The 25,829-nt window shown below is 52.7% G+C and overlaps 1 protein-coding gene across 1 annotated transcript in view; it reads left to right on the forward strand.

Moving 5' to 3' along the window:
* The first annotated feature begins 6,373 nt into the window (after positions 1-6,373).
* Positions 6,374-25,829, forward strand: part of LOC134511558 (neuronal acetylcholine receptor subunit alpha-10-like) — a 28,121-nt gene continuing 8,665 nt past the window's right edge. Inside the window, exons 1-3 of the mRNA XM_063325707.1 lie at positions 6,374-6,385; positions 23,775-23,926; positions 24,291-24,555. Coding sequence (XP_063181777.1) covers positions 6,374-6,385; positions 23,775-23,926; positions 24,291-24,555 — 429 coding nt within the window. The remainder of the gene's footprint in view (positions 6,386-23,774; positions 23,927-24,290; positions 24,556-25,829) is intronic.

Genomic DNA, 25,829 nt, shown 5'->3' on the forward strand with positions numbered 1-25,829 from the left:
GGGACCCGTGGGGAGAGGGGCTTCCGGCTCAAGGCCTCCGCACTCGCCCTGCAGAGGAGGAGAAAGAGACCCCGCTGCACCCCGGAGCCCAGCGGGACCCGCGGGCAGCACCCCCCTTGGCTGGCGGTCAGGGCTGCCCAGCGCAGGCAGGGGCAGGGCACGGGGTGAGGGTCTGGGGCAGCATCTGGGGTCTCCCCCACACTCACCGCTTCTCCTGCTTCGAATGGGATTTCTCCACTTCTCCATCCACTGCCCGAGAAGCTGCAGAGGGAGGAGACAGAGTGAGCGGCCGGCAGCCCCCGGCACAGCCCCGGCTCAGGGCTGCCATGGGGTGTCGGCCGTTTGCAGGGTGCTCGGTGCTGGGGCCACTCACCGCTCTGCTTCTCTGGCCGGGCTCCTGTCTTGCTTGTCTGACGCTTCTTCTTATTCTTCTTCCACCACTTCTGCAAGGTCCCCAGGAGCTGGGTGAGACGGGAGCACCTCCCAGTCCCACACCACAGCCCCCCACGGCACCCCACACCACCCCATGACATCCCTCGCCACCCCACGCCGCAGCACAGTGTGGTGCAACAGTCACCTACCTGAAGCCGCTTGCTCTGCAGCACAGATGAGAACACGCTGAGTCCCATCACGATCAGGATGAGAGGGCCCAGGGGAGACACGGCGTCGGAGCGCCCCATGGCACCGACTCCGGTGTGGCTGCGGTGCTCCGAGTCACCAGCACAGAACCGCGATGCGGCTCCCCAGTGTCCTCCTGGGTCCCCAGTGACGGGACCCGCAAGACTGCTGGGGTGTCAGAGGCCGAGGCTGCAGTCTGCCCAGACAATGCCAGACTGCGGTGCCCAGCATCCGCTGACGGCTCCAGTGGGGACCGCGTCCCCCTTTTATAGTGTGGCAGGGGGGCACGTCCCCCCTTTGTGACATCATGGGGCAGTCAGAGCCCCCCTTTGTGACATCACAGGGCAGTCAGGGCCCCCCTTGGTGACATGCAGCAGGGGATGAGGAAGAGCAAGACAAGGAGGGCACTTGCCCCAGGCTGACAACAGGACTATTTCATAGAACGAACATCACATTCAGTACAAATTATAAAGTTTGCTGTGTAGTTCAACTCTCCCTTGATGGCGGCGGTGCAGAGAACTCCTTGCTGCGGTGCCGGAACCCTGAGCCCTTCCCTTCCTCGCAAAGCCACAGCGCTCACGGTGTCCCCCATTGGCTGTCCCCTGCTGGGAGTGCACGGCTTCCTGCTGATGGAAGGGGCTGGGTGTAGTCCTTGGGTATTTTATATCATTATCGGGATTGACACTGCTTCTTTAGCATTATTAGTGTAAATTCTTTAGTTTCATCCTAGTAAATCTATTTCTCTTTCAACCCTCCTGTTTTCTTGTTTTTCCCCCATTCCCCTTCCCGGGTGGGGAGGGGTCATCAGGTGAGAGAGTACTTGTCTAAAGGACAAGAAATTGTGGTGGGTTTCTCAAATCATAACAAGAAGGGAGGGAGAAGGAGAAGGAGAAAAGGAGAAGGAGAAGGGCCCCACCCCTTCCGGGCATGGTTTGGGTGGGAAGGGACCTTAAAGCCCACCCAGTGCCACCCCCTGCCCTGGGCAGGGACACCTCCCACCAGCCCAGCTTGCTCCAAGCCCCGGCCAACCTGGCCTTGAACCCCTCCAGGGATGGGGCAGCCACAGCTTCTCTGGGCAACCTGGGCCAGGGGCTCACCGCCCTCACAGCCAAGAATTTCTGCCCGAGATCTCAGCTCAGTCTCCCCTCTTGCAGTGGAAACCCCTTCCCCCTCGTCCCATGGCTCCCCTCCCTCATCCAGAGTCCCTCCCCAGCTTTCCTGGAGCCCCTTGAGGGACTGGAAGGGGCTCCAAGGTCTCCGTGGAGCTTTCTCTTCCCCAGGCTGAACTTTTCATGGACTCACAGAATTTCAGAGTTGGAAGGGACCTCTAGAGATCATCTATCCAACTCCCCTGCTAAAGCAGCATTGCCCACAGCACATTACTCAAGACTGCAGCCAGGCACGTCTTGAAAGTCTCCAGAGAAGGAGACTCCACAACCTCCCTGGGCAGCCTCTTCCAGTGCGCTCTCACCCTCACCGTGAAGAAGTTTTTCCTCATGTTTGATCGGAACTTCCTATGTTCCAGCTTGTGCCCGTTACCCCTCGTCCTCTTACTGGCAACCACTGAAAAGAGCCTGGCTCCATCCTCCTTCAGCCCACCCTTCAGATACTTGTAAACATTAAGAAGGTCCCCCCTCAGCCTTCTCTTCTCCGGGCTAAAGAGTCCCAGCTCTCTCAGCCTTTCCTCATAAGGGAGATGCTCTAATCCCTCAATCATCTTTGCTGCCCTACGCTCGACTCTCTCCAGAACCTCCCCGTCTCTCTTGATCCGGGGAGCCCAGAGCTGGACACAGTACTCCAGTTGTGGCCTCACCAGTGCAGAGCAGAGGGGGAGAATGACCTGCCTTGACCTGCTGGCCACGCTCTTCCCTGTGCAGCCCAGAATTCCGCTGGCCTTCTTGGCGACAAGGGCACATGGCTTGCTCATGGATAATTTACTGTCTACCAAGACCCCCAGATCCTTTTCTTCAGAGCTGCTTTCCAGCAGGTCCACCCCTAACCCATACTGCTGCCTGACACTCTTCCTCCCCAGCTGCAGGACCCTGCCCTTGTCCTTGTTGAACCTCATTAGGTTCTTCTCTGCCCAGCTCCCCAGCCTGTCTGGCTCACGCTGGATGGCAGCACGGCCCTCTGGGGTCTCAGCCACCCGCCCCAGTTTGGTATCAGCAGCGACCTTGCTGAGCATACACTCTCTCCCCTTGTCCAGGCTGTTGATGAATACTTTAAACAATACTGGTCCAAGTATTGACCCCTGCGGGACACCACTGGTTAGAGGCCTCCAACTCGACCCTGCTCCATTAATGACGACCCTCTGAGTCCTGTCACGCAGCCAGCTCTCCATCCACCTCACTGTCCCCTCGTCTAGTCCACACTTCCTCAGTCTCCTAAGGACGATGTTATGACAGACAGTGTCAAAAGCCTTGCTCAAGTCAAGGTAGACGACATCACAGAACTGCAGAATGGTTCGGGTTGGAAGGGACCTTAAAGATCATCCAGTTCCAACCCCCCTGCCCTGGGCAGGGACACCTCCCACTAGACCAGACCGCCCAAAGCCTCACCCAGCCTGGCCTCGAACACCTCCAGGGATGGGGCACTGACAACTTCCCCGAGCAACCTGTGCCAGTGCCTCACCACCCTCACAGTCAAGAATTTCTTCCTGAGAGCCAATCTAAATCTACCCTCCTTCAGTTTGAGACTTTATCCCCTTCTACAGTACGTGGAAGTTCTGATTGGGCAGGACCAGCTCAATTATTAGATCCCCTGGTGTTAACTAGCCAGGTGGCCTTTGCTAACTGTGTATCCCATTGTTTTAAGGTCCCACAGCGGCACGGGGCACAGGGTACGTTTCCAGCCATCCAGTGCTTGCTTCCACCACTGTGAGCACATGGTCCTTACCTTGGTGGGTTTGTGGCAGTGTGGTATCGTCAATCTGCCAGGCCTCCCCATATTGATATTTCAGCCATCGCCCTCCATACCACAGAGGCTTTCACCACCTGACTCGCTTGATTGCAGGGTGTGGAATAAATACTAAATTGGCTAAAAACACAAAAGTACAGCATTGTTCACACAGGAAGGAAAAGTAGAAAATCAAGAGGCTTCTGAGGGAGAAAACAGCCGCAGCTGGCATGAAGGATACAACACCTGTGGTTCCCTGATAAGCTACATGAGGTACGGGACGGGATGCAGTTATTCCGCGGCTTTACCTTATGATGTATAGCGGATACGGGAATGGGATGATACCAGGAAACAGATAAGCTGCCAATTAGCTGCCCGCTCCATACTCGGAGCCAACATTTTGCCAAATTTTGATGAAACGCTGTCCTTTGTGCGAACTTTGCTCATTAGAATGTCATTATAATACCAAAACACACCTCCACCCCGAAGGCTACCCGCCTCCAAGGTGCGACCGCTCCTTCTTGAGCCTGCGCCCTGAGCTTCTCGTAAACTAGACCTTTAATTGTGAAGCGAGAAAAATTTACACCACTCATGGTAAAAGTATGTACGACTAAAGTCACTCAAACTCCACCTCGAAGATAACAAATAGTAGAAAAACAGCCCGAGAGAGGGGGGATACCCAGGGAAGACACCATCGCAAAGAATTCCATCACTGGCTTCTGGGAGCAGGCGACGGGCTGAGCCTCTCTTCCCCCCCATAGGGACACCTTTGGGTAAGACTTAGATTATACCGAGGGCTCCCTCGGGAAACTCAGAAATTTCTCTAGAGACTCTCTTTTCTACATGTATAGCCAGGCTGTATCGTTAGAACGTTGTCCCGCGTTTTGTAGATGTAACAATACTTTCATTTGCACGTGCTTTGCAGACAGTGTATTTATCACCGGCTGCCCTAAGAACCTATCTGTCTGTTGTTTAAATAAACTGCACTTTTTAAGTAGCTCGTCCTTTTGGTTTCTCACCGAACGCGACCAAAGACTCGAGAGTGGCCGTGCTAGTTCATGAGCACGACTAGACGGAAGGTGCAGTCCACTAGTAGTGTATCCAAATCGTAACACTTTAATACCTATTAAACGCCATTGGGCTGATAGTGCTGAATTGGGCATCCCTCAGGATTTAAACCCAGCCGCACCTGGCCTCCCACCTCGGTGAGGAGTGTTAGAACACAAGGGGGTTCCTTTTCTGCCAAAACCGCTTTGCCCCTTTTCACGCGACACCCCCGACCCGCCCCCTGGGCCCCAGCCTGGCGGCCTCTGCAAGGGTCCCGAGGGCTGGGCTGGCTCTGGGGGTTGCGCTGGTCTGGGGGGGCTGGGCAGGGTTGAGCTGGACGCCAGCGGTCCCAGCTCATTTTGGGGAGGGCTGTGCTGCTTTGGGGGGGTTGGAGAGAGCTGAGCCGGTTTCCAGTGATCCCAGCTCATCTGGGGGAGGACTGGCTCATGTTAAGCTGGCCGGCCACCAGCACCCCCAGGTCCTTTTCTCCGGGGCAGCTTTCCAGCCACTCTTCCCCAAGCCCCTGGCGTTGCTTGGGGTTGTTGTGACCAAAATGCAGGACCCGGCCCTTGGCCTTATTAAACCTCATCCAATTGGCCTTGGCCCATCCCTCCAGCCTGTCCAGGGCCCTCTGTAGAGCCTTCCTTCCCTCAAGCAGATCAACACTCCCTCCTAGCTTGGTGTCATCTGCAAACTCACTGAGGGTGCACTCAGTCCCCTCATCGAGATCATTGATAAAGGTTTTAAACAAAACTGGCCCCAAAACTGAGCCCTGAGGGACACCACTGGTGACCAGCCGCCAAGAAGATTTCACCCCATTCATCACAACTCTCTGGGCACGACCATCCAGCCAGTTTTTAACCCAGCAAAGAGTGCACTTGTCTATGCCGCGATTCGCCAGCTTCTCCAGGAGAACGCTCTGGGGGACGGTGTCAAAGGCCTTACCAAAGTCCAGAGAGATAACGTCCACAGCCTTCCCCGCATCCAGAAGGCGGCTCACATGGTCATGGTGATCTGACTGTGGGTGAGACAAGCCAATGAATCCATTTGTGTGATGTTAATTGCTATATAGCCCTGCCACTCTGTGTCATCATTATTAGAATTGCTAGATGCCATACCAATGGGACTCGAGTAAGAATCACCCAAAACAATGGCAGATGGACTTTGATGAACGTGAGTAAAGTGCAGCGGTGATGGGATCACACCTGACCTCAGCAACTGGCGCCCAGCAACTTCCTGAAGATTGACATCTTCAACCTGCGGAACCTGGGCAGGGTCCGCACCAGCTACACCAGCGGCGAGCTCTGGATACAGCATGCAGGAGTCCAGCACCACACACCATCTCCCCTGCCCTGAGAGACGGCTCTGACAGAGGGAGCCCAAAGCCATGGGTTAAATGAACTCAACCTCAACGGACATTGTCGAGGGATGGCCCAGAGACTAAGGGTCGGTCTCTTCTCTCAAGGAACAGGTGACAGGACAAGAGGAAACGGCCTCAAGTTGCACCAGGGGAGTTTTAGAATGGATATTAGGAAAAATGTTTTCACCAACAGGGTTGTCATTGGAAGAGGCTGCCCAGGGCAGTGGTGGAGTCACCGTCCCGGGAGGGATTTACAAGCCGGGCAGACGTGGTGCTGAGGGACGTGGGTTAGCGGTGGTTTTTGTCAGTGTTGGGTTGATGGTTGCACTTGATGATCTGAAAGGTCCCTTCCAACCTCGACCGTTCTATGATAGCTGTATGTCTATAGATGTGTGTATATATCAAAGACAGGGAAAAGCGGTGGTAATTCATTGGAAAGTGTAAGATCTGGGCATGACGTTGAAGGTATAGAACAAAGGGTGGAAAACACCCGGTTCTGGCAGGAATAGGGTCAGTTTTCCCAAGGAGCTGGCACGGGACAGAGGTACTTCCCGGGTCCGGTCGGTGAGCAGCGGTACATTCATGGTGTTTTGTACATTCCTCTAACAGCGTTATTGTTGTGGTTTTCTGCTTTCCTTCGCTGTTCTGTTAAACTGCCTTGATCTCAACCCACAAGTTTTGCCTTTTTCTTCCCATTCTACCCCTCTCCCGTGGCAGAGGGGAAGCGAGCGAGCGGCCGCCTGTTTCTTTGTTGGTGGCTGAAGTTAAATCAGGACATCACCCCACGTCTCGGTTTCTCTCTTTGTAAATTGGAAACAGCGCGCTGGGCTTCATTGGTAAGGTGTTTGAAGCTCTACAATGAGAGGTGCTGAAGAAAGAGGGGGCCTTATTTTTCCTAGAGATGCCCGTAAGGGTGGAAAAGGGCTCGCTGCTTCCTTTGGTTCTGGCGAGGAAAAACAAAGCAAGGGCAAGAAGAAATGATGCTGGAGATGTAGGAGGCCCGTTCCCAAGTCCAACATTTTAACGCGTGGAGCGCAACCTTGTCCCTTGCCTCTATCTTGCTGTAAAGGTCTCTCTCGTTCAGAGGCACTGCTGTCGAGAGTCAAATCCCTTCCTAGAGTCCTCCAAAGGATGCATTCATTGCGTGCAGATGGCACTGGGTGTTCTTCTCCCTTCCTCTGGCTTATGCCATTGGGTAGACGACAGCAAAATAATTAATCTCTGAGTCAATCAGGTATTTGAACCTCCTGCAAATAGTGTGCAAGAGCTGAGCAAGGCGTTCGACACGGTCTCCCACAGTATCCTCATAGGGAAGCTTAGGAGGTGTGGGTTAGATAAATGGACATAGATAAGGTGGACAGATAACTAGTTAAAAGACAGAGCTCAGAGGGTCGTGATTAGGGGCAAAGAGTCTAGTTGGAGGTCAGTGACGAGTGGTGTTCCCCAGGGGTCAGTACTGGGTCCAGTCCTCTTCAATATATTCATCAATGACCTGGACGAAGGGATAGAGTGCACCCTCAGCAAGTTTGCTGATGACACAAAGCTGGGGGGGCGGGTGGCTGACACACCAGAAGGCTGTGCCGCCATACAGAGAGACCCGGACAGGTTGGAGAGTTGGGCAGAGAGGAACCTTATGAAATTCAATAAGGGCAAGCGTAGGGTGCGGCAGCTGGGGAGGAATAACCCCCTGCACCAGTCCAGGTTGGGGGCTGACCTGCTGGAGAGCAACTCTGTGGAAAGAGACCTGGGAGTCCTGGTGGGCAACAGGATGACCATGAGCCAGCAATGTGCCCTTGTGGCCAAGGAGGCCAATGGCATCTTGGGGGGCAACAAGAAGAGTGTGGCCAGCAGGTGGAGGGAGGTCATCCTCCCCCTCTGCTCGGCCCTGGGGAGGCCACAGCTGGAGCACTGGGTCCAGTTCTGGGCTCCCCAGTTCCAGAAGGACAGGGAACTGCTGGAGAGGGGACAGCAAAGGGCTATCAGGGTGATGAGGGGACTGGAACACCTCTCTGATGAAGAAAGGCTAAGGGACTTGGGTCTCTTTGGTCTGGAAAAAAGACGACTGAGGGGGGATCTTATCAACGCTTAGAAATACTGAAAGGGGGGGTGTCAGGAGGATGGGGCCAGGCTCTTTTCAGTGGTGCCCAGCAACAGGACAAGAGGTAACGGGCACAAACTTGAGCATAGGAAGTTCCACCTAAACATGAGGAGGAACTTCTTTCCTGTGAGGGTGGCAGAGCCCTGGCACAGGCTGCCCAGAGAGGTGGTGGAGTCTCCGTCTCTGGAGACATTCCAAACCCACCTGGACGCGTTCCCGTGCAACCTGCTCCGGGTGACCCTGCTCTGGCAGGGGGTTGGACTGGAGGGTCTCCAGAGGTCCCTTCCAACCCTACCATTCTGTGATTCTGTGGGCCTCTTCACTAGGCTCTTGTCGGGCTGTGTAAATCCCGACCTGTACGAATGAATGAGGGTCGTGTCTCTCAGATACACGGAGCACGCTCAGCCCGTTAAATTTCATGACAACAAGAAGCCTCTGTGACTAATGAGGAACCCAGAGAAGCCAAATGCCTTGGCTTGGAGTAAAATCTTGAGGTGTGACTGTTTTCACTCCAAACTGACGGAAAACACCATCTCCTGCTGAAGAATCTCTGGGGAGAGCCAGGTTCCTTTTACCCCCAGAAGCGAGGCACCCCTGGGAGCTGCACACATCGGGGAGGATCCACTGAATTCAGCATCTGGCATGCAAAGCAGCATGACAGCATGGTGTACACCAGCCACAGTCGTGGTCTGGCCCAGTTCAACACAGCATCCCTAAAGAGTGAGATGTGCTTCCATCTTTTTGCAGTTTAGTGGGATTCAACCCCCCGGCCTCGACTTAAGCGTAGACGTAAGCGCCGGGGCTGGCAGGTGACTCAGAATCCCCAGCTTGAACTAGAGGAGACAGAGGGAAGCCCAGCCTAGGAAGGACTCGTGGAACTGCTGGGGCTTGTTGTTCAGCCTCTGCAGCATTCTGTACCTGGCTGAGGAGGTCGGAAAGCCCCGTTTCTGCGAGTGGTTCTCAGGCTCGTTACAATGCTAAAACGTAACCTAGGGAAGGTAGTTATGTTAGCATTTCCGTAAGCGCCCTTTCTCTGGCCCTGGGGACCTCACCTTTCTCTGGCTATTGGAGAGAGGAAGGGAATGGGAGTTTTGAAGCACAAAGTCTTACCTTTAGAGTAGCCAAACTGCATTTCCTTTCTGCCCGGTTTTGGAGCAGCCCCTCCACGGGGGTGACACTTAGAAAGGCCCACACTTCCAGAAAGAACAGCCTGTGGCATGACAAGGTGAGCTGTAGCAGCTCATCGTCCAGCAGCTCACGGTCGTTGTTCCACTGAAGTGTTAATTCCTTCCAAAAAGAACAAAAGTTGTTAGTGCTACTCAACAGAACTGGTGAGCGCAGAAACTAGAATTCAATAAACAAGTTTCCCAATACTACCAACAGAAGGGACTGGCAGCAGATCTATTTTGTCCCTTGACAGGAGCAGAGAATCAGTTTTGGGTAATGACAACAGTAGATGCTACAGTAATCCCAACTCTCCCGTGGAGATGGGGGGGCCCTTGTGCATTGCACCCCACCCTAAGAGATAGACAACTTCTATTACCGTTAGAAGATGTCGTACCCTCAGCTCATGCCATGATCTTATTTGACATATTGGAAATTATCCCCGGTACGAGAGTAGATCCAAAGACAATTTCTAGAAAGCTTTGCAGATCCCGCCTGTTCCTTGGAAGCTCTGCAGCGCAACAGAACCTAAAGAGCGCTGTCAGCAACCATCAGGCCGTGTGCTTCCCTCAGGCGTGCAAAGACCTGATGCTCATTGACGTGGGTCAAGGCTGTCGCACACCTTTGGTGGCACATCCTGCGTGACACCAAAGGGCTCTGACATGGCCACCAGTTAATTTACATCTGCTGTAGACGTTTGTGTGTTGCCAAAAGGGAGCAGAACCACGAGTGCAGGCTGATGCAGGCTACAGCTCCGCAAGCAAACAGGGTGTACAGACTCTTCTCCTCATACGCAGATTTCCCTGCAAAAGGGTGGGGTTCAGAAACATCGGAAAGGATAAGCAAGTTACCAGTTACTAAACGTGAACACGTCTAACTAGAAGAAGCCTAAAGCGGTTTCACAAAACTGAGGTTTTCCTGCCTGAAAAACTCTTTTTGCTCACAGCTGACATCCCAGCACCAGTATTTTGGGTGTTTTAGCTTTTTATGAGGGCAACCTGACATCAGCCTGACAGTGAAGACTGCAATAACGGGGATCACAACTGGACAAGGACAACAACCTCAACCAGGCTAGAGTGGAACACCGCAGTGGCTCGCTTATGAAAATGACCCTCTGGCCATAACACTGAAGTGGTCAGGAATTCCTCCTGCTGAGCGCTGCTATGCAGAAGGCCTGGAGGATCACTTTGCTTAGCTTTGTGATACCGCGGTGAGATGTCACTCTGGGTTCCCGTACCTGCAGAACACGCCAGGAGGCTGGGAGGAGGTTGGTGAGGGTGCGTCTCATTCTCCAGCCTGGGTCTCTGAAACTGTAGCTCCGCAGACTCTTATGCTGCTGACTGGCATCTCCGCTAGCAGGATCCTGGCTAGGTGATCGTGCTTTGTGACTTTTTCAAAGAAGAAGTTCACACGCAGTTTTGGGGCTCCCTTGGCCAAGTTGGCCCACAACGTTCCTCTGACCACTTGCCCATGAGGGTCATGGATATGACATTGGATATTCAAGGTGCACAGGGAATGAGCGCTGTGCCCCGCAGGGAGTGCGAGTCAGCCCACCAAGTTTCCGTGACGGCAACTACGTCATAGCTGTCCTGGTGCACAATGCTTGGACTCGATGATCTCAAATGTCATTTCCAACCATGAAGATTCTATGATTCTATGATCTCCACGGGAGAGTTGGGATTACTGTAGCACATACTGTTGTCCTTACACAAAACTGATTCTCTGCTCCTGTCAAGGGACAAAACTGATCTGCTGACAGTCACAGGGATAGAGAAAATATTGACTTTTTTATTGGTTCAGAAGAGGGGCATTCTAGGGGGTTCCCGGCCCCACCCGTCCCACCCATTGGGGGAAATTGCTGAAGCAGACGCGGCGCGTCCGGCAGCAGCGTCTCCAGCAGTCCTTCAGGCGGTGCCAGAGCCGGGTGCAGCACTGACACAGGCACCGTCCTAGCGGGCACAGCCCTGGGGACGCCTGGTCACACTCCCTGTCCATGACCTCGCCGCGCTGCTGCCTCTCCTCCTCCAAGATCTTGACAGTGTCCAAGAGCTCCAAGTAGAGCAACTTGTCGTCCGTGGCCTTGGCTGGGGGGCTGCTGGGCGGCGGAAGCACATTCACGGGGCTCTGCGCCCTGTCCCTCCTCCCTTCTGCATCCATGGGGGTGCTCCTGCCTGAGCTTGGGGGGCTGCTGGTGCTTGGCCCCATGGAGTTGTTCTCACCCGGCCCCATCTTGCTGTTTCTCTTCACTTCCACCAGGCTCCCCCTGCCAAGCTCCACAGGGCTGCTCCTTTCCTTCTCCTTCACACTTGTGTCTGCTCCCGTGTCCTTCTCCTTGTCCATGTCCCCATCCTCAGCCTTATCTGTGTTTGCATCCACCCACGGCTGCTTTGCTCCCAGGTGCTGGGGCTTCACTGTGGCCCCCAGCTGCTGCTGCGCCTCCATCCTGCCCAGGGGATGGAAGGGCTCCCCGGGGAGGTTCCGATCACAGGCCCCCGCTGCCCCTTGCCAACGGGCCTGCAGCACCTTCAGCATCTCACAGCACTGCCTGGCCATCTCCTGGGTGGATTCAAAACAGCGGAGGAGCTCCATGATCAGCTCCCCTTGGTCCGAGGCCATGGCTGGGGGGCTGCAGGGTGAAGGCTGTGTGTGCACAGGGCTCTGCACCCTGTCCCTGCTTTCCCTGGGGACCGGCTCTTGCTTGGTCCTTGTAGGCAGTTCCAGTGGGGGCTCCTGGCACAGGGCTGGCCCTGGCTCCTGCACCCTCCCGTTGACAGCCCTTGGGGGATGGCGGGGTCCTGAGCGGTCGAGTGCTGCCAGCTCCTCCATTGCACCAGGCCGGGGCTCCGGGAAGGAGTAGAGGGAGCTGAAGGAAGAGGAGCCTCTGTGAGTCACAGAGTCCATGGTGGCCAGCGGGGCCCGTGGGGAGCGATGCTTCCTCTTCAAGGCCTCCGCACTCGCCCTGCAGAGGAGGAGAAAGAGACCCCGCTGCACCCCAGAGCCCAGCGGGACCCACGGGCAGCACCCCCCTTGGCTGGCGGTCAGGGCTGCCCAGCGCAGGCATGGGCAGGGCACGGGGTGAGGGTCTGGGGCAGCATCTGGGGTCTCCCCCACACTCACCGCTTCTCCTGCTTCAAATGGGATTTCTCCACTTCTCCATCCACTGCCCCAGAAGCTGCAGCGGGAGGAGACAGATTGAGCGGCCGCCGCCCCCGGCACAGCCCCGGCTCAGGGCTGCTGTGGGGTGTCGGCCGTTTGCAGGGTGCTCAGTGCTGGGGCCACTCACCGCTCTGCTTCTCTGGCCGGGCTCCTGTCTTGCTTGTCTGACGCTTCTCCTTACTCTTCTTCTTCCACCACTTCTGCAAGGTCCCAAGGAGCTGGGTGAGACGGGAGCACCTCCCAGTCCCACACCACAGCCCCCTACGGCACCCCACGCCACCCCACGCCATCCCTCGCCACCCCACGCTGCAGCACAGTGTGGTGCAACAGTCACCTACCTGAAGCCGCTTGCTCTGCAGCACAGATGAGAATACGCTGAGCCCCATCACGATCAGGAGGAGAGGGCCCAGGGGAGACACGGCGTCAGAGCGCCCCATGGCACCGACTCCGGTGTGGCTGCGGTGCTCCCAGTCACCAGCACAGAACCGCGATGCGGCTCCCCAGTGTCCTCCTGGGTCCCCAGTGACGGGACCCGCAAGACTGCTGGGGTGTCAGAGGCCGAGGCTGCAGTCTGCCCAGACAATGCCAGACTGCGGTGCCCAGCATCCGCTGACGGCTCCAGTGGGGACCGCGTCCCCCTTTTATAGTGTGGCAGGGGGGCACATCCCCCCTTTGTGACATCGTGGGGCAGTCAAAGCCCCCCTTTGTGACATCACAGGCAGTCAGGGCCCCCCTTGGTGACATGCAGCAGGGGATGAGGAAGAGCAAGACAAGGAGGGCACTTGCCCCAGGCTGCCAACAGGACTATTTCATAGAACGAACATCACATTCAGTACAAATTATAAAGTCTGCTGTGTAGTTCGACTCTCCCTTGATGGCGGCGGTGCAGAGAACTCCTTGCTGCGGTGCCGGAGCCCTGAGCCCCTCCCTTCCTCCCAAAGCCGCAGCGCTCACGGTGTCCCCCATTGGCTGTCCCCTGCTGGGAGTGCACGGCTTCCTGCTGATGGAATGGGCTGGGTGTAATCCTTGGGTATTTGATATTGATATCGGGATTGACGCTGCTTCTTTAGCATCATTAGTGTAAATTCTTTAATTTTATCCTAGTAAATCTATTTCTATTGCAACCTTCATGTTTCCTTGTTTTTCCCCAATTCCTCTTCCCCGGTGAGGAGGGGTCATCGGGCGACAGAGTAGTTGTCTAAAGGACAAGAAATTGTGGTGGGTTTCTCAAATCATAACAAGAAGGGAGGGAGAAGGAGAAGGGCCCCACCCCTTCAGGGAATGGTTTGGGTGGGAAGGGACCTTAAAAGCCACCCAGTGCCACCCCCTGCCCTGGGCAGGGACACCTCCCACCAGCCCAGCTTGCTCCAAGCCCCGTCCAACCTGGCCTTGAACCCCTCCAGGGATGGGGCAGCCACAGCTTCTCTGGGCAACCTGGGCCAGGGGCTCACCGCCCTCACAGCCAAGAATTTCTGCCCAAGATCTTAGCTCAATCTCCCCTCTTGCAGTGGAAACCCCTTCCCCTCGTCCCATGGCTCCCCTCCCTCATCCAGAGTCCCTCCCCAGCTTTCCTGGAGCCCCCTTGAGGGGTTGGAAGGGGCTGGAAGGTCTCCGCGGAGCCTTCTCTTCTCCAGGCTGAACTTTTATAGATATTTAGTGTTCCTGCTGAAAAATGAGAACCCCTGTCTGATCCTCTGGTTTCATTTCAGTCAGTATCTGGGAATGATTTCCCACAAAAGTGCTTTGACCATTCCTGGGGGATCAGCTTTCCTGGTAGGAAAAGCTTCTACTCCTCCTGAGGGTTGATCCATGATTACCAGCGGGTGCTTAACGCCTCCCACAGGAGGCACGTCAGCATAACCCATCTGCAGCCTTTGGAATGGGAAGTATGACCATGGTTGCCCTCCAACCTCCTGCTTGGGTTTTGCACTGGAAAACTTCCAACATGTGGGCCAAGAACTCACAATCCCCTTTACTGCCACATGTCTTCCGGGGGCTGTCCACATTTTCTCAATCTGATTAAAAATTGTCATCCCTCCATGTGTTTTATCACAAAACCGCCTAGCCAAAGCCATTGAGTATTTTCTTGGTAAGACGGGGCTTCCCCCAGTAGTCCAAATTCCAGTTTCATCTTTCGTGGAGGAGGGAGGGATCCCGAGTGCAGGGCCCCATTCCATTTTTACAGAGCAAGGCAGCGTTAGATCTGTCCCTGTCGTCTGACCGATGGAAGACACGTCTCAGACAGACATCAGGTAGGTGAGCCCAGCGATTCTGCTCAGCTTCGCTGTCGTCTTCCATTGAGAAGACAGTTTTTCACTTCTCTTCTGGGTGTTGAGCCAAACCTAGAGGAAGACTCTCTCCAGCAGGCTCCTGAAAAGACCAAAGCCTGCCCTCCGGAAGTCCATGGTGGCAGTTCTGCTGACGCCCTTCCTTGCTTCTCTAAGAATCAAAAACTCTGTCATTTCATGGTCACTGTGCCCAAGACGGCCTCCAACATCACATCCCCCACAAGTCCTTCTCTGTTCACACACAGCAGGTCCAGCAGGGCTCCTTCCCTAGTGCGTTCCCTCACCAGCTGTGTCAGGAATTTATCCCCACACACCCCAGAAACCTCCAAGACTCTTCCCTCTCAGCTCTATTGTGTTCCCAGCTGATACCTGGTAGGTTGAAGTCTCCCAGCAGGGCAAGGGCCAGTGATCGTGAGATTTCTCCCACCTGCTTACAGAATATTTCACCTGCCTCTCCGTCCTGGTTGGGCAGTCTATAACAGACCGTCATATCAGCCTTCTTGGCCCTCCCCCTCATTCTTACCCAGAAACACTCAACCCCAGTGTTTACCATCATTAAGGTCTCGATGTTCACAACACTCCCCAACATACAGGGCCACCCCACCTCCTCTCCTTCCTTGCCTGTCCCTTCTGAAGGGTTTGTAGCCATCTAATGCAGCACTCCAGTCGTGCGAGTCAGCCCACCACCTTTCCGTGACAGCGACTACGTCATAGCTGTCCTGCTGCACAATGGCTTCCAGCTCCTCCTCTTTCTTGCCCATGCTGCAGGCATGAGTGTGGAAGCACTTCAGCTGGCCTGCTGATCCTGACACCTTTTTGCTGGAAGAAGGCTTCACTCCTACCTGACCATTCCCAGGCGCAGCCGTAGCTTCTAACCCATCAACGACCCTTGTGTCTCTGCTGCCGGATTCATCCCTTTCCCCCTTCAAATCTACTTGAAAGCCCCTTTGAGGAGCCCTGCCAACTCCTGTGCAAGGATCCTTTTCCCCTTTTGAGGCAGGTGTATCCCATCTGTCTCCAACAGGCCTGCTGTCCTGTCAAACCATGCTGTGATCAAAAACCCCAAAGTCCTGCCGCTGACACCAGGCTCGCAGCCAGGTATTGATCTGCGGGCTCTTCCTGTTGCTTTCCTCATCCTTCCCTGTGCCTGCAACGACAGAGGAGAGCACGACTTGCGCTCCTGAGCCCTTTCCTAGTCATCCCAAGGCCCAGAAGTCTCTCTTGATCTCCCTTGGGATTCTCGGTAACAGATCATCTCTGCCTGTCTGAAAAATGAGGAGCGGTTAATAATCGGAGGGGGGGGAACACCGCGGCGTCCTGTGAGGGAACCCCCGAGCGCCGCCATCGGCCGCCGCTGTGGGCCGGGGTCGGGGCCGGGGCCGGGGCCTTTGGCGGGGCTGCGCCCGGCTGTGGGGCGGCTGAGGGCCCGGCGCCGTGGCCTGTGCTCCAGAGCCCTCACCAGCTCCCTTGCCCTTCTCTGGACACAGAGAATGGTGGGAGAAATAAGTTCCGGTCCGAATGAAATAGGCTCAGGCAGAATCCTCTGGGAAGCACATTTTTATTCACGCTCTTGCAAGAGCGGGTGACCTAGCAAGTAGGCACACTTTCCGTTCTTGAAACACCACACCTTTTTATTTCCTAATCCCGGCCCAATTTTTCCCTCCCCTCTTTCCCGTTGGTTGGGTACTCCAGGGTTCACGGTCTGTGCGAGGCGCCTAAAATTCTTCCCGCATGTCCTGCCGCTGTTTACTTCTCTTTATGCTACACCTAAAGGGATTATCTGACTGGTTGATTTCTTTCCTTTTTGGTAAAAAAATTGCTCAATGTCATTAGCCCTGGTTAAATGTATGACTACCCTTCCAGACGCTAATGCAGTAGGAATCAGTTTGTCCTTTTGTCTGTGTGATAAGAGATGTTCTACAAGCCTTTGCTGGAGCCCCTTTGTCTCAGTCATTCCCTTATCATGTCACCTCTGATGGAAACGGCTTTTCTCCTTCGGGTCAGGCGTGACAGCTTTTGAGAATTTTGAATATCCTTGGGATGCTCAAACCAGCATGTTCCTAGTGTTATGTCTCCTGCATACGTTGCAGGTCTTTTTTAGGGCTAAACGACTATTTAAGACTACCGCCCAGAGATCTGCTCCGAGGCTGGCTAGGTGAGGAGAAATAACTGGCCTCCAGACGGTCCAATGTGAACCAACAGAAGCCGTTTATTAAGCACAGATCATCACCTTTTATACCCTGTGTTGTCGCCGTACACGCGACTCGCTTATTTCTGATTAGCTAGTTACGCTGTCCACGCGCTGTCCATGCAGTTCGTTCACACAGCAGATTGGTTACAAGAATTCGCATAGTAAATTGCTTAGTCATTAGCACAACATGTTTTCTGCCTTCTCAGTTCCCGTTTTTGCCATGTACTAATTCCATCTTCTACCACCTGTTTTGCTCTTACTCTAATCTCTCATAGTAGGGAGGCTGGCTCACATGACCATTTTCTCTCAGACACATTCCTACAATCCCCCCTTTTTCTTCTTGAGCCAGCCAGACCTTATGCATGGCATTTTCTATCATGTCAGTCACTTTGCGGAGAACACACGAGGCTACCATAACCAATAGTAATATAACCAACAACAGCATGAGCCCTTGCTTTAGTAAATCTGATAACCATCCCGTTATACCCCATGAGCTTAACCAATCATCGAAACCTTTTTGACCACTTTTAATTTGGACATGTTATCCTTCAGATCCCGCAACTGCTTATGAATGGATGATGAGTGGTTGGAAAGGTTCATGCAACACATACCTTCAAAATCTTCACATCCATGACCCTGAGCTAACAGCAAAAAATCAATAGCCGCTCGATTTTGCAACGTAGCATGCTGAATGCTATCAACATCAGTGAGCAAGCTAGATATGATTTCAGTTGTAAGGTTTATCTGTTTACTTGCCCAACACCCTATCTTATTCAACATATTCAATGCCATGGCTGTTCCCAGCGAAGGAAGAATACTTAGCCCTATTCTTTGTCCGAGATTCGGGAACGTTATATGGTCGTCACAGGATGGAGTGAAGGTACGAACTGTTCTCTTGGCTCTGTGTTTACTGTGTGCGCTGCTCACTGTGTCTTTGGCCGTACGCAGGCCTCTGCTCGTAGATCTGCCCCATCTCCCCCTTTTTTGTTTAACACCAGACCATTTATTAACAAGGTGGCCATGACTTGTGCTTCTACTCGTTGTGACGCTCTTAGCAGGTTATATATCATACTAAACACAATTAAAAACAGAATCAAGAAGAACCCTGCTAAGGCAATAAATACCCAGATTCCTAAATTTAGCCCAGAAAGCCAATTTCTTTGGATTTACCCACGAGAAATCCTTTTGTAATATTTCAAATACATTGCGGTTCATTAAGTCTTGAATGTTTAGTATTTGAGCTTTTAGCTGGTCATGTAAAGGACGAATATTTTCTTGCAACGACATGTCAAAAGCACCTTGAAGATGGTGTTTAACCATTTCTCAGCCATGTAGCAACGTATTCCAGGGGAGAGATGTAACACAAAGTCTTCGAGAGTTGTACTCCCAATCACAATACAGAGAAAGACGTGTTTTTAATGCGTTTTGCCGATTCCCTGTCCATATTACTGCTGTTTTATACCTTACTAGCGTTAACTTTACACAACAAGATTGATTACATTCTTGTATACTTGCATTTTGAGCCGAAGCAAACAGACGGATGAGAAGTACAAATCATTACAGAATTGTCTTGCTCACAACTTCTATTTGTTGCAGTATTATCTGTGGTTAGCATGCACCCCGATTTAGGGTGCTTATAATACACCTTCGGTTGTTCAGGCCATCCAATACTTCTTACAAAATGTCGCTCTACTGCTGTGGATGACAAAGAAGACATGTTTAGAAAACTTAAAACATGAGTTGCTTTATACACTCACTCTTGAGGTGTCATACCTACGGGATTCCCCCTTTTTTGTTTAGCAAGCATGGTTTTTAAAGTATGATGCATACGCTCCACAATTGCTTGCCCAGTCGGGGAATGAGGAATACTGGTGACATGTTTAATACCTCGTATCTGTAAAAAAAAAAAGACCTGTACTTTAGCGGACACATAAGCTGGTTCATTATCAGTTTTTATAGTTTTCGGTACTCCCACGACTGCGATGCATTGCAACCAATGTCGAATAACATCACAAGCCTTCTCTCCTGTATGAGCAGTAGCTACAACAAAGTGTGAAAACAAATCAACTGAAACATGTCCAAATTCCATAATGCGCGTAACATCGGATTGCCAAAGTTCATCAGGTGTAAGCCCTCGCGGGTTAACCCCCGCAAAGGATGGCAGAGGAGCCAGCTGCTGACAACCGGCACACGTTCACACAGTATCACGTGCTTCTTGTTGTGTCAAAGAAAATTGCTTCCTCAATGCCTTCGCATTTTGATGAAAAAAAATCATGCGACATTTTAGCTTGCTGCATAATGTTGGGAGTTGTTACCAACAGTGTGATAATCCGCAACTGTGTTTCCCTCAGTTAACGGGCCAAGTAAACAGCTATGAGAGCGTATGTGGACAATAAAATAAGGAAACTGTCTTTTTCATAAAAGCAACAGTAATTGCAGTAAGAGACTAAATAACCATTGGTTCTCTACTTGTTTTATAAATGCTCCTTCAAGTCTTTGAACAAGACCAGTAACACATTGAGATTCTGCCTACATTTAGCAGTTCCTGTTGAAATAAGTCCAAAGCCTTTACTGTGTCCCTGAACCATCTGCAAACACCGAACAGGTGCCATCAAGAGGCTTTGGTGCTAGCAGGATGCGCGGCTGTAAAGGAATTTGTGAAAGTGACTGTAATAGTCTGTGCCAGGGGAAAGAATAATTTATTTGCCCAATATAATGTACTAAGGAGGTTAAGACTTTGTGATAACCAAGGGTCAAGGTCATCCTTTCTGGTGGGGACATGTATGTGGCTTGGATCCATTCCAGAAAGCTGCTGACAGCACAGACGACCCTGGAAAAACAATCGCGGTAACATTTCAATCATCGTAGTTACTGGTTTTGAAAAGGTATGTGGCAAAAATACCCACTCTAGTGCAGTCAGGCTCTTTGCGAGTGCATCATCCCACTGTCCTATCAGGGCATAAAGTTGAAATTCTTGTAGGAAGGTGTTCAATGCGTCTTGCAGCAGTAGTAGACTATATCTTATCTTGCAACATGCTGTAATGCCTTCGGAGCTGTTGGGGTTAATGAACATAGAACTTATGGGGGGAGCGGGGGCAGACACAGTGCTTCAGGGCATCCCCTGTATCTTCAAAGTGCGCTCATGTCTCTCTCCCCCTCGCTCATGTCTCTCTCCCCGTCTCTGACCCGAGACAGCCCCCTTATATCCTGCACTGGATTGAGTGGAGAAGTACAGGCTCGAGCCGCTGCACGCATGGCCAGTGCACGCAGCAAGTCCCACCAGACTCTCCTGCACTGGACTGAGTAGAAAAGTACAGGCCAGAGTCGCTGCACGCGTGGCCAGCGTATGCAGCGAGTCTCACCAAACTCATGATCCAGCTTTGCTAACAGCGGCTGTCTGATACGTGACTCCATTGTTGTAATCCCGTCTTAGCTTCTTCTGTGAAGGTCGGGTTCTCATGGATACACACATAGTTTTTAGAGCAACATATTCTACAACTCGTACGAGGGTACGATGCAAAGCGGCATTTACAACTGATCGTATGATGCTTATTAAACACGGCAAACAGCATACTAAACATAACAGACAAATTCCTTCCACACAGGCAATGAGTATAATTTGCTTCAACCAACCCCACCCCCAAGTCCATCCAGCAAAGAGATTTCACCCAGTGGTCTCCACAAGTTGCTGGTTCGGTCGGTGCAGTTCCTGCAACTGGGCATGGATGGATTTGGAGTGGTCACTTAGATTCATACAATACAGTCCTTTAAAATCTTGACAACCGTGTCTGTGAGCTGAAAGCAAAAAATCAGTAGCAGTTCTGTTTTGCAACATCGCATATCGAATACTATCTACATCCAGCAACAACTCAGAAATAGCGGTACTAGTAGCATTGTTAAACTTATCCTTGGCAGCAAGAGAGTCCTTGTTATCACGAATCCTTGGCAGCAAAAGAGTCCTCGTTAGCAAGAGCGCATGCGGACTCCCTGTTCTTGCTGGTACTGTGCTTTGATCTTCTTCCACAACAGGCCAAGATCCTCAAGCAGCTAGATGAGGTGTCTGTGAGTCCATCACAGGCTTATGTCATCCAAACGTTTTTCTTGCCAGCACCCGAGACTGAATAACGATTGGTGTGATATATGTGTTTTCCAGCACCCAGGTGCGAGTCCCTTGAGTGTATTTACAATCCTCCTCGCCGATCTGCCGTTGCTTTCCCATATTCCACCCCCTTGCTCAAGAGACCGCTTCTGCTGGGTTCATTTTAGTCTCACAGGGCATAACACAGAGCAATCTACTAAGGCATGCAATAACATACATGTCGGGGGATGCGGCGGGCCCGTAGACCCTTTGACAGAAGAGATAGAGATTGCAGTGTAGCCGTAAGAAGGCCGCGAGTTGCGTCATATAAGGGCAAAGTAACAAAAAGGAGAAAGAAGAAGATCGCTTCAGAGAACAAGGAGAGTTAGGCTGTGAGGAAGCCAGATTTTGAGCAATGCGAACAGGATTTCAATAACCAATCGTATTGTAGCTACGAGCGCGTGTGCTATGTAACCTAACCAATTGAAAGCGTAGAAAGAACACGTGAACGGAGCGTGAACAAAAGATTAGATATATAAGAAAGCCAAGTTTGTAATAAAGAGAGAGCTTAACTTAACTTTTCAAGGAGAGTCTTGTCGTTTGTCCGTCCCGACTGAAACGACAATTGGTGACCCCGACGTGATACTGAGGAAGAAGACGACTGGAAATAGTCGTGGGGACGGAGCCCAGTGAAGCTGAAGACAGCGGGCAGAGCTGTTGACGGATCCGGATCATATTTCAGAAGACACCTGTAGTAGGTGAGCCACTGGGGACATGGGAGAGAAGTTAACTAAGGAAGAGCAGACTGTACTCTCCACATGGACGCTGCTGTTAAAGCGGCAGGGCGTAATCCTCCCTGAAGTGACCTTGCGAAAAATGCTATTGTGGGGAAAGGAAGAGGGAGGAGAAGTAACGTCGGTTACGGCATTTAGTGTAACGCAATGGACGAACCTAGGGCAGACATTATTTGAGGAAGCTACGCTAATGCGTAGAAAGAACACATGAACAAAAGATTAGATATATAAGAAAGCCAAGTTTGTAATAAAGAGAGAGCTTAACTTAACTCTTCAAGGAGAGTCTTGTCGTTTGTCCGTCCCGACTGATTCACCCAAGAGTACTCAGGGAGCTGGCGAGAGAGCTCACCACGCCTCTCTCCATCATTTATCAACAATCCTGGTCAACAGGGCAGGTACCAGATGACTGGAGGGTGGCTAATGTGACGCCCATCTACAGGAAGGGTCGGAAGGAGGATCCGGGGAACTACGGGCCTGTGAGCCTGACGTCGGTACCAGGGAAGATCGTGGAGAGGATCATCTTGAGTGAGCTCTCACGGCAAGTGCAGGGCAGCCACGGAATCAGGGCCAGCCAGCATGGGTTTAGGAAAGGGAGGTCCTGCTTAAAAACCTGATCTCTCTCTATGACCATGTGAGCCGCCTGCTGGATGCGGGGAAGGCTGTGGACGTTGTCTCTCTGGACTTTGGTAAGGCCTTTGACACCGTCCCCCACAGCATTGTCCTGGAGAAGCTGGCGAATCGTGGCATAGACAAGTGCACTCTTTGCTGGGTTAAAAACTGACTGGATGGCCGTACCCAGAGAGTTGTGATTAGTGGGGTGAAATCCTCTTGGCGGCCGGTCACCAGTGGTGTCCCTCAGGGCTCAGTTTTGGGGCCAGTTTTGTTTAATATCTTTATCAATGATCTGGATGAGCGGATTGTGTGCACCTTCAGTAAGTTCGCAGACGACACCAAACTAGGTGGGAGTGTTGATTGGCTTGAGGGAAGGAAGGCTCTACAGAGGGCCCTGGACAGGCTGGCTGGCTGGATGGATACACTACTACTGGACTGCACCTTCCGTCTAGTCGTGCTCATGAACTAGCACGGCCACTCTCGAGTCTTTGGTCGCGTTCGGTGAGAAACCAAAAGGACGAGCTACTTCAAAAAGTGCAGTTTATTTAAGCAACAGATAGATAGGTTCTTAGGGCAGCCGGTGATAAATACACTGTCTGCAAAGCACGTGCAAATGAAAGTATTGTTACATCTACAAAACGCGGGACAACGTTCTAACGATACAGCCTGGCTATACATGTAGAAAAGAGAGTCTCTAGAGAAATTTCTGAGTTTCCCGAGGGAGCCCTCGGTATAATCTAAGTCTTACCCAAAGGCGTCCCTATGGGGGGGAAGAGAGGCTCAGCCCGTCGCCTGCTCCCAGAAGCCAGTGATGGAATTCTTTGCGATGGTGTCTTCCCTGGGTATCCCCCCTCTCTCGGGCTGTTTTTCTACTATTTGTTATCTTCGAGGTGGAGTTTGAGTGACTTTAGTCGTACATACTTTTATCATGAGTGGTGTAAATTTTTCTCGCTTCACAGTTAAAGGTCTAGTTTACGAGAAGCTCAGGGCGCAGGCTCAAGAAGGAGCGGTCGCACCTTGGAGGCGGGTAGCCTTCGGGGTGGAGGTGTGTTTTGGTATTATAATGACATTCTAACGAGCAAAGTTCGCACAAAGGACAGCATTTCATCAAAATTTGGCAAAATGTTGGCTCCGAGTATGGAGCGGGCAGCTAATTGGCAGCTTATCTGTTTCCTGGTATCATCCCATTCCCGTATCCGCTATACATCCTAAGGTAAAGCCGTGGAATAATTGCATCCCGTCCCGTACCTCATGTAGCTTATCAGGGAACCACAGGTGTTGTATTCTTCATGCCAGCTGCAGCTGTTTTCTCCCTCAGAAGCCTCTTGATTTTCTACTTTTCCTTCCTGTGTGAACAATGCTGTACTTTTGTGTTTTTAGCCAATGTAGTATTTATTCCACAGGGGGGCAGCGAGGTCTGTCCCTGTCCCCGTCCCCGTCCCCCCCCCCAACCTCTGCCCTCAGCAGGAGGAGAGGAACCAGGTCCTCACCTCCTACCTGTGGGTCCGTCAGGCCTGGCTGGATGCCCACCTCGCCTGGGACAAGGACGCTTATGGCGGCATCGACAGCATCCGCATCCCCAGCAGCTACGTCTGGCGGCCCGCCATCATCATCCTCTACAACGAGTGGGTGCTGCTCGCCCTCCCCCACCCCCCGGCTGCTCCCGGAGCTGGGGGGGCTGAGGCTGGGGCTGGGGGTGTTGCCAACGGGGAGCAGGGGGGGTCCTGGTGTGGGGGATGTGGGGAGACGGTCACCTCGACTGGGTGAGAAGGCGGCGGCAGGAGGTGCTGGCGTCAGCCTGGTGTACCACCCACCTGGCAGCTGGGATGTGCCACCCCGGGGGTGACCAGGGGCAGCGAGCCCCCTCTTCCTGGGGGTGACGTGGGGAGGGGACACGGGGTTGGGGACAGTGCTCGGTCCCGGCCCCGCAGACCCTTGCCCCACGTGGGGCTCGGGGCCATCCTGGCCCCACAGCGATCCCTCCCCCAGCGCCGACGACGGCTTTGGCGGCTCGGTGGAGACCAACGTGGTGCTGCGCTCCGACGGGCACATCACGTGGGACTCGCCCGCCATCACCAAGAGCTCCTGCAAGGTGGATGTCTCCTACTTGCCCTTCGACGGGCAGCGGTGCCGCCTCACCTTCGGCTCCTGGAGCTACAACGGGAACCAGATCGACCTCCGCAACCGGCTGGACACCGGGGACCTGACGGACTTCGTGGAGAACGTGGAGTGGGAGGCGCTGGGCATGCCGGCTGTAATAAATAGAATCATGTTTGTTAATCAAATCAGGCTTTCTTAAAGGCTGGTGAAAACTTACACTGTTTCGACTCTTCACATACTTAAATCGCAGGCATCCAGCGTGCTGTCTGGTGCACTTTGATACCTCAAGGCCTAAATCACAGGCATCCGGTGTGCTGTCTGGGGCACTTTGATACCTCAAGGCCTAAATCACAGGCATCTGGTGTGTTCTAACACTTCAAAGGGAAGAGCTAAGTTGTGAGATAAGCTGAAAAGAGTCTCCCCAAGGACACTGATAAAGATGAGGAGCCTTCAGCCCCACCACCATCAGGAGGCGGGACAAGACCGACCCCCTAGCAACACGTCGCTCAGACACAGAATATACCAGGATTGACACATATACGGGAACCAGAAGAGTATATAATCAACTACTTTCGGGAAGTGGGTGTGCGCCGTTGGCGGAGCAAAGACTCCCCGGCCGCCCAGCGCTGTTTTGCTTGCTGCCGCTTGCTTAATAAACTAATTTGATTAATTGGACTGGTTCCTGTCAATTATTGGGCCACAATCTATAACAAATTTGGTGCCGTGACTCGGATAGAGGCAATTTGGCTGTAAACCTCACAGGGGGGGCGCCCCGCTGAGTAAACGGCCCCTGTTGGGGGTTTTTACACCCAAAACCTCTACCGAAGAACTCGAAATTCGGCAGCAAGCAAATAAAAGCCGGCAACCCCGTAAACTTTGTGCACGAAGACCCGAACGAAGACTCAGGAGTGAGTAAGTATAGGCCGGTGATCCGTTCGGTTGGGGTTGGGTATCCTGGAGTGTGCCTGTGTGAGACGTCCACTTGAGGACGAAGCAAGTGCGGACCCCTTAGTAGTGCGGTTCCCATCTCCCGCGAGGGACTGGGCCAGGAACAGGGGGAAAAGATTGTGTGTGTGTGTGAAGGCACTCCGGAAGATGGGACAGAAGAAAAGCAAGCCTTCTGATCCCATGGGTGGGTCGGTGCCTAAGGTTAGGTTACCCCAGATACCGCCAGACAGTTCATTAGGATTAATGATTAAATATTGGGATGATTACCCTTCTAGGCAGGGTAAGGATAAAGCAAAAATGATACGTTATTGTATGGAAGTTTGGGGTGGGAAACAAATTAGAAGTGACCACCTGTATTGGCCCGTTTTTGGGTCCTTTGAAGATTGGATATGCCAGGCTTTACATATTTATGTTAATTCTAAGGAACCCTTTAGCCTGGAGGAGAGTGAATATGCACACTTGTGGATAAGGTCAGAGACT

The sequence above is a fragment of the Chroicocephalus ridibundus genome, chromosome 1, assembly GCF_963924245.1.
Source record: "Chroicocephalus ridibundus chromosome 1, bChrRid1.1, whole genome shotgun sequence".
Taxonomy (NCBI): Eukaryota; Metazoa; Chordata; class Aves; order Charadriiformes; family Laridae; genus Chroicocephalus; species Chroicocephalus ridibundus.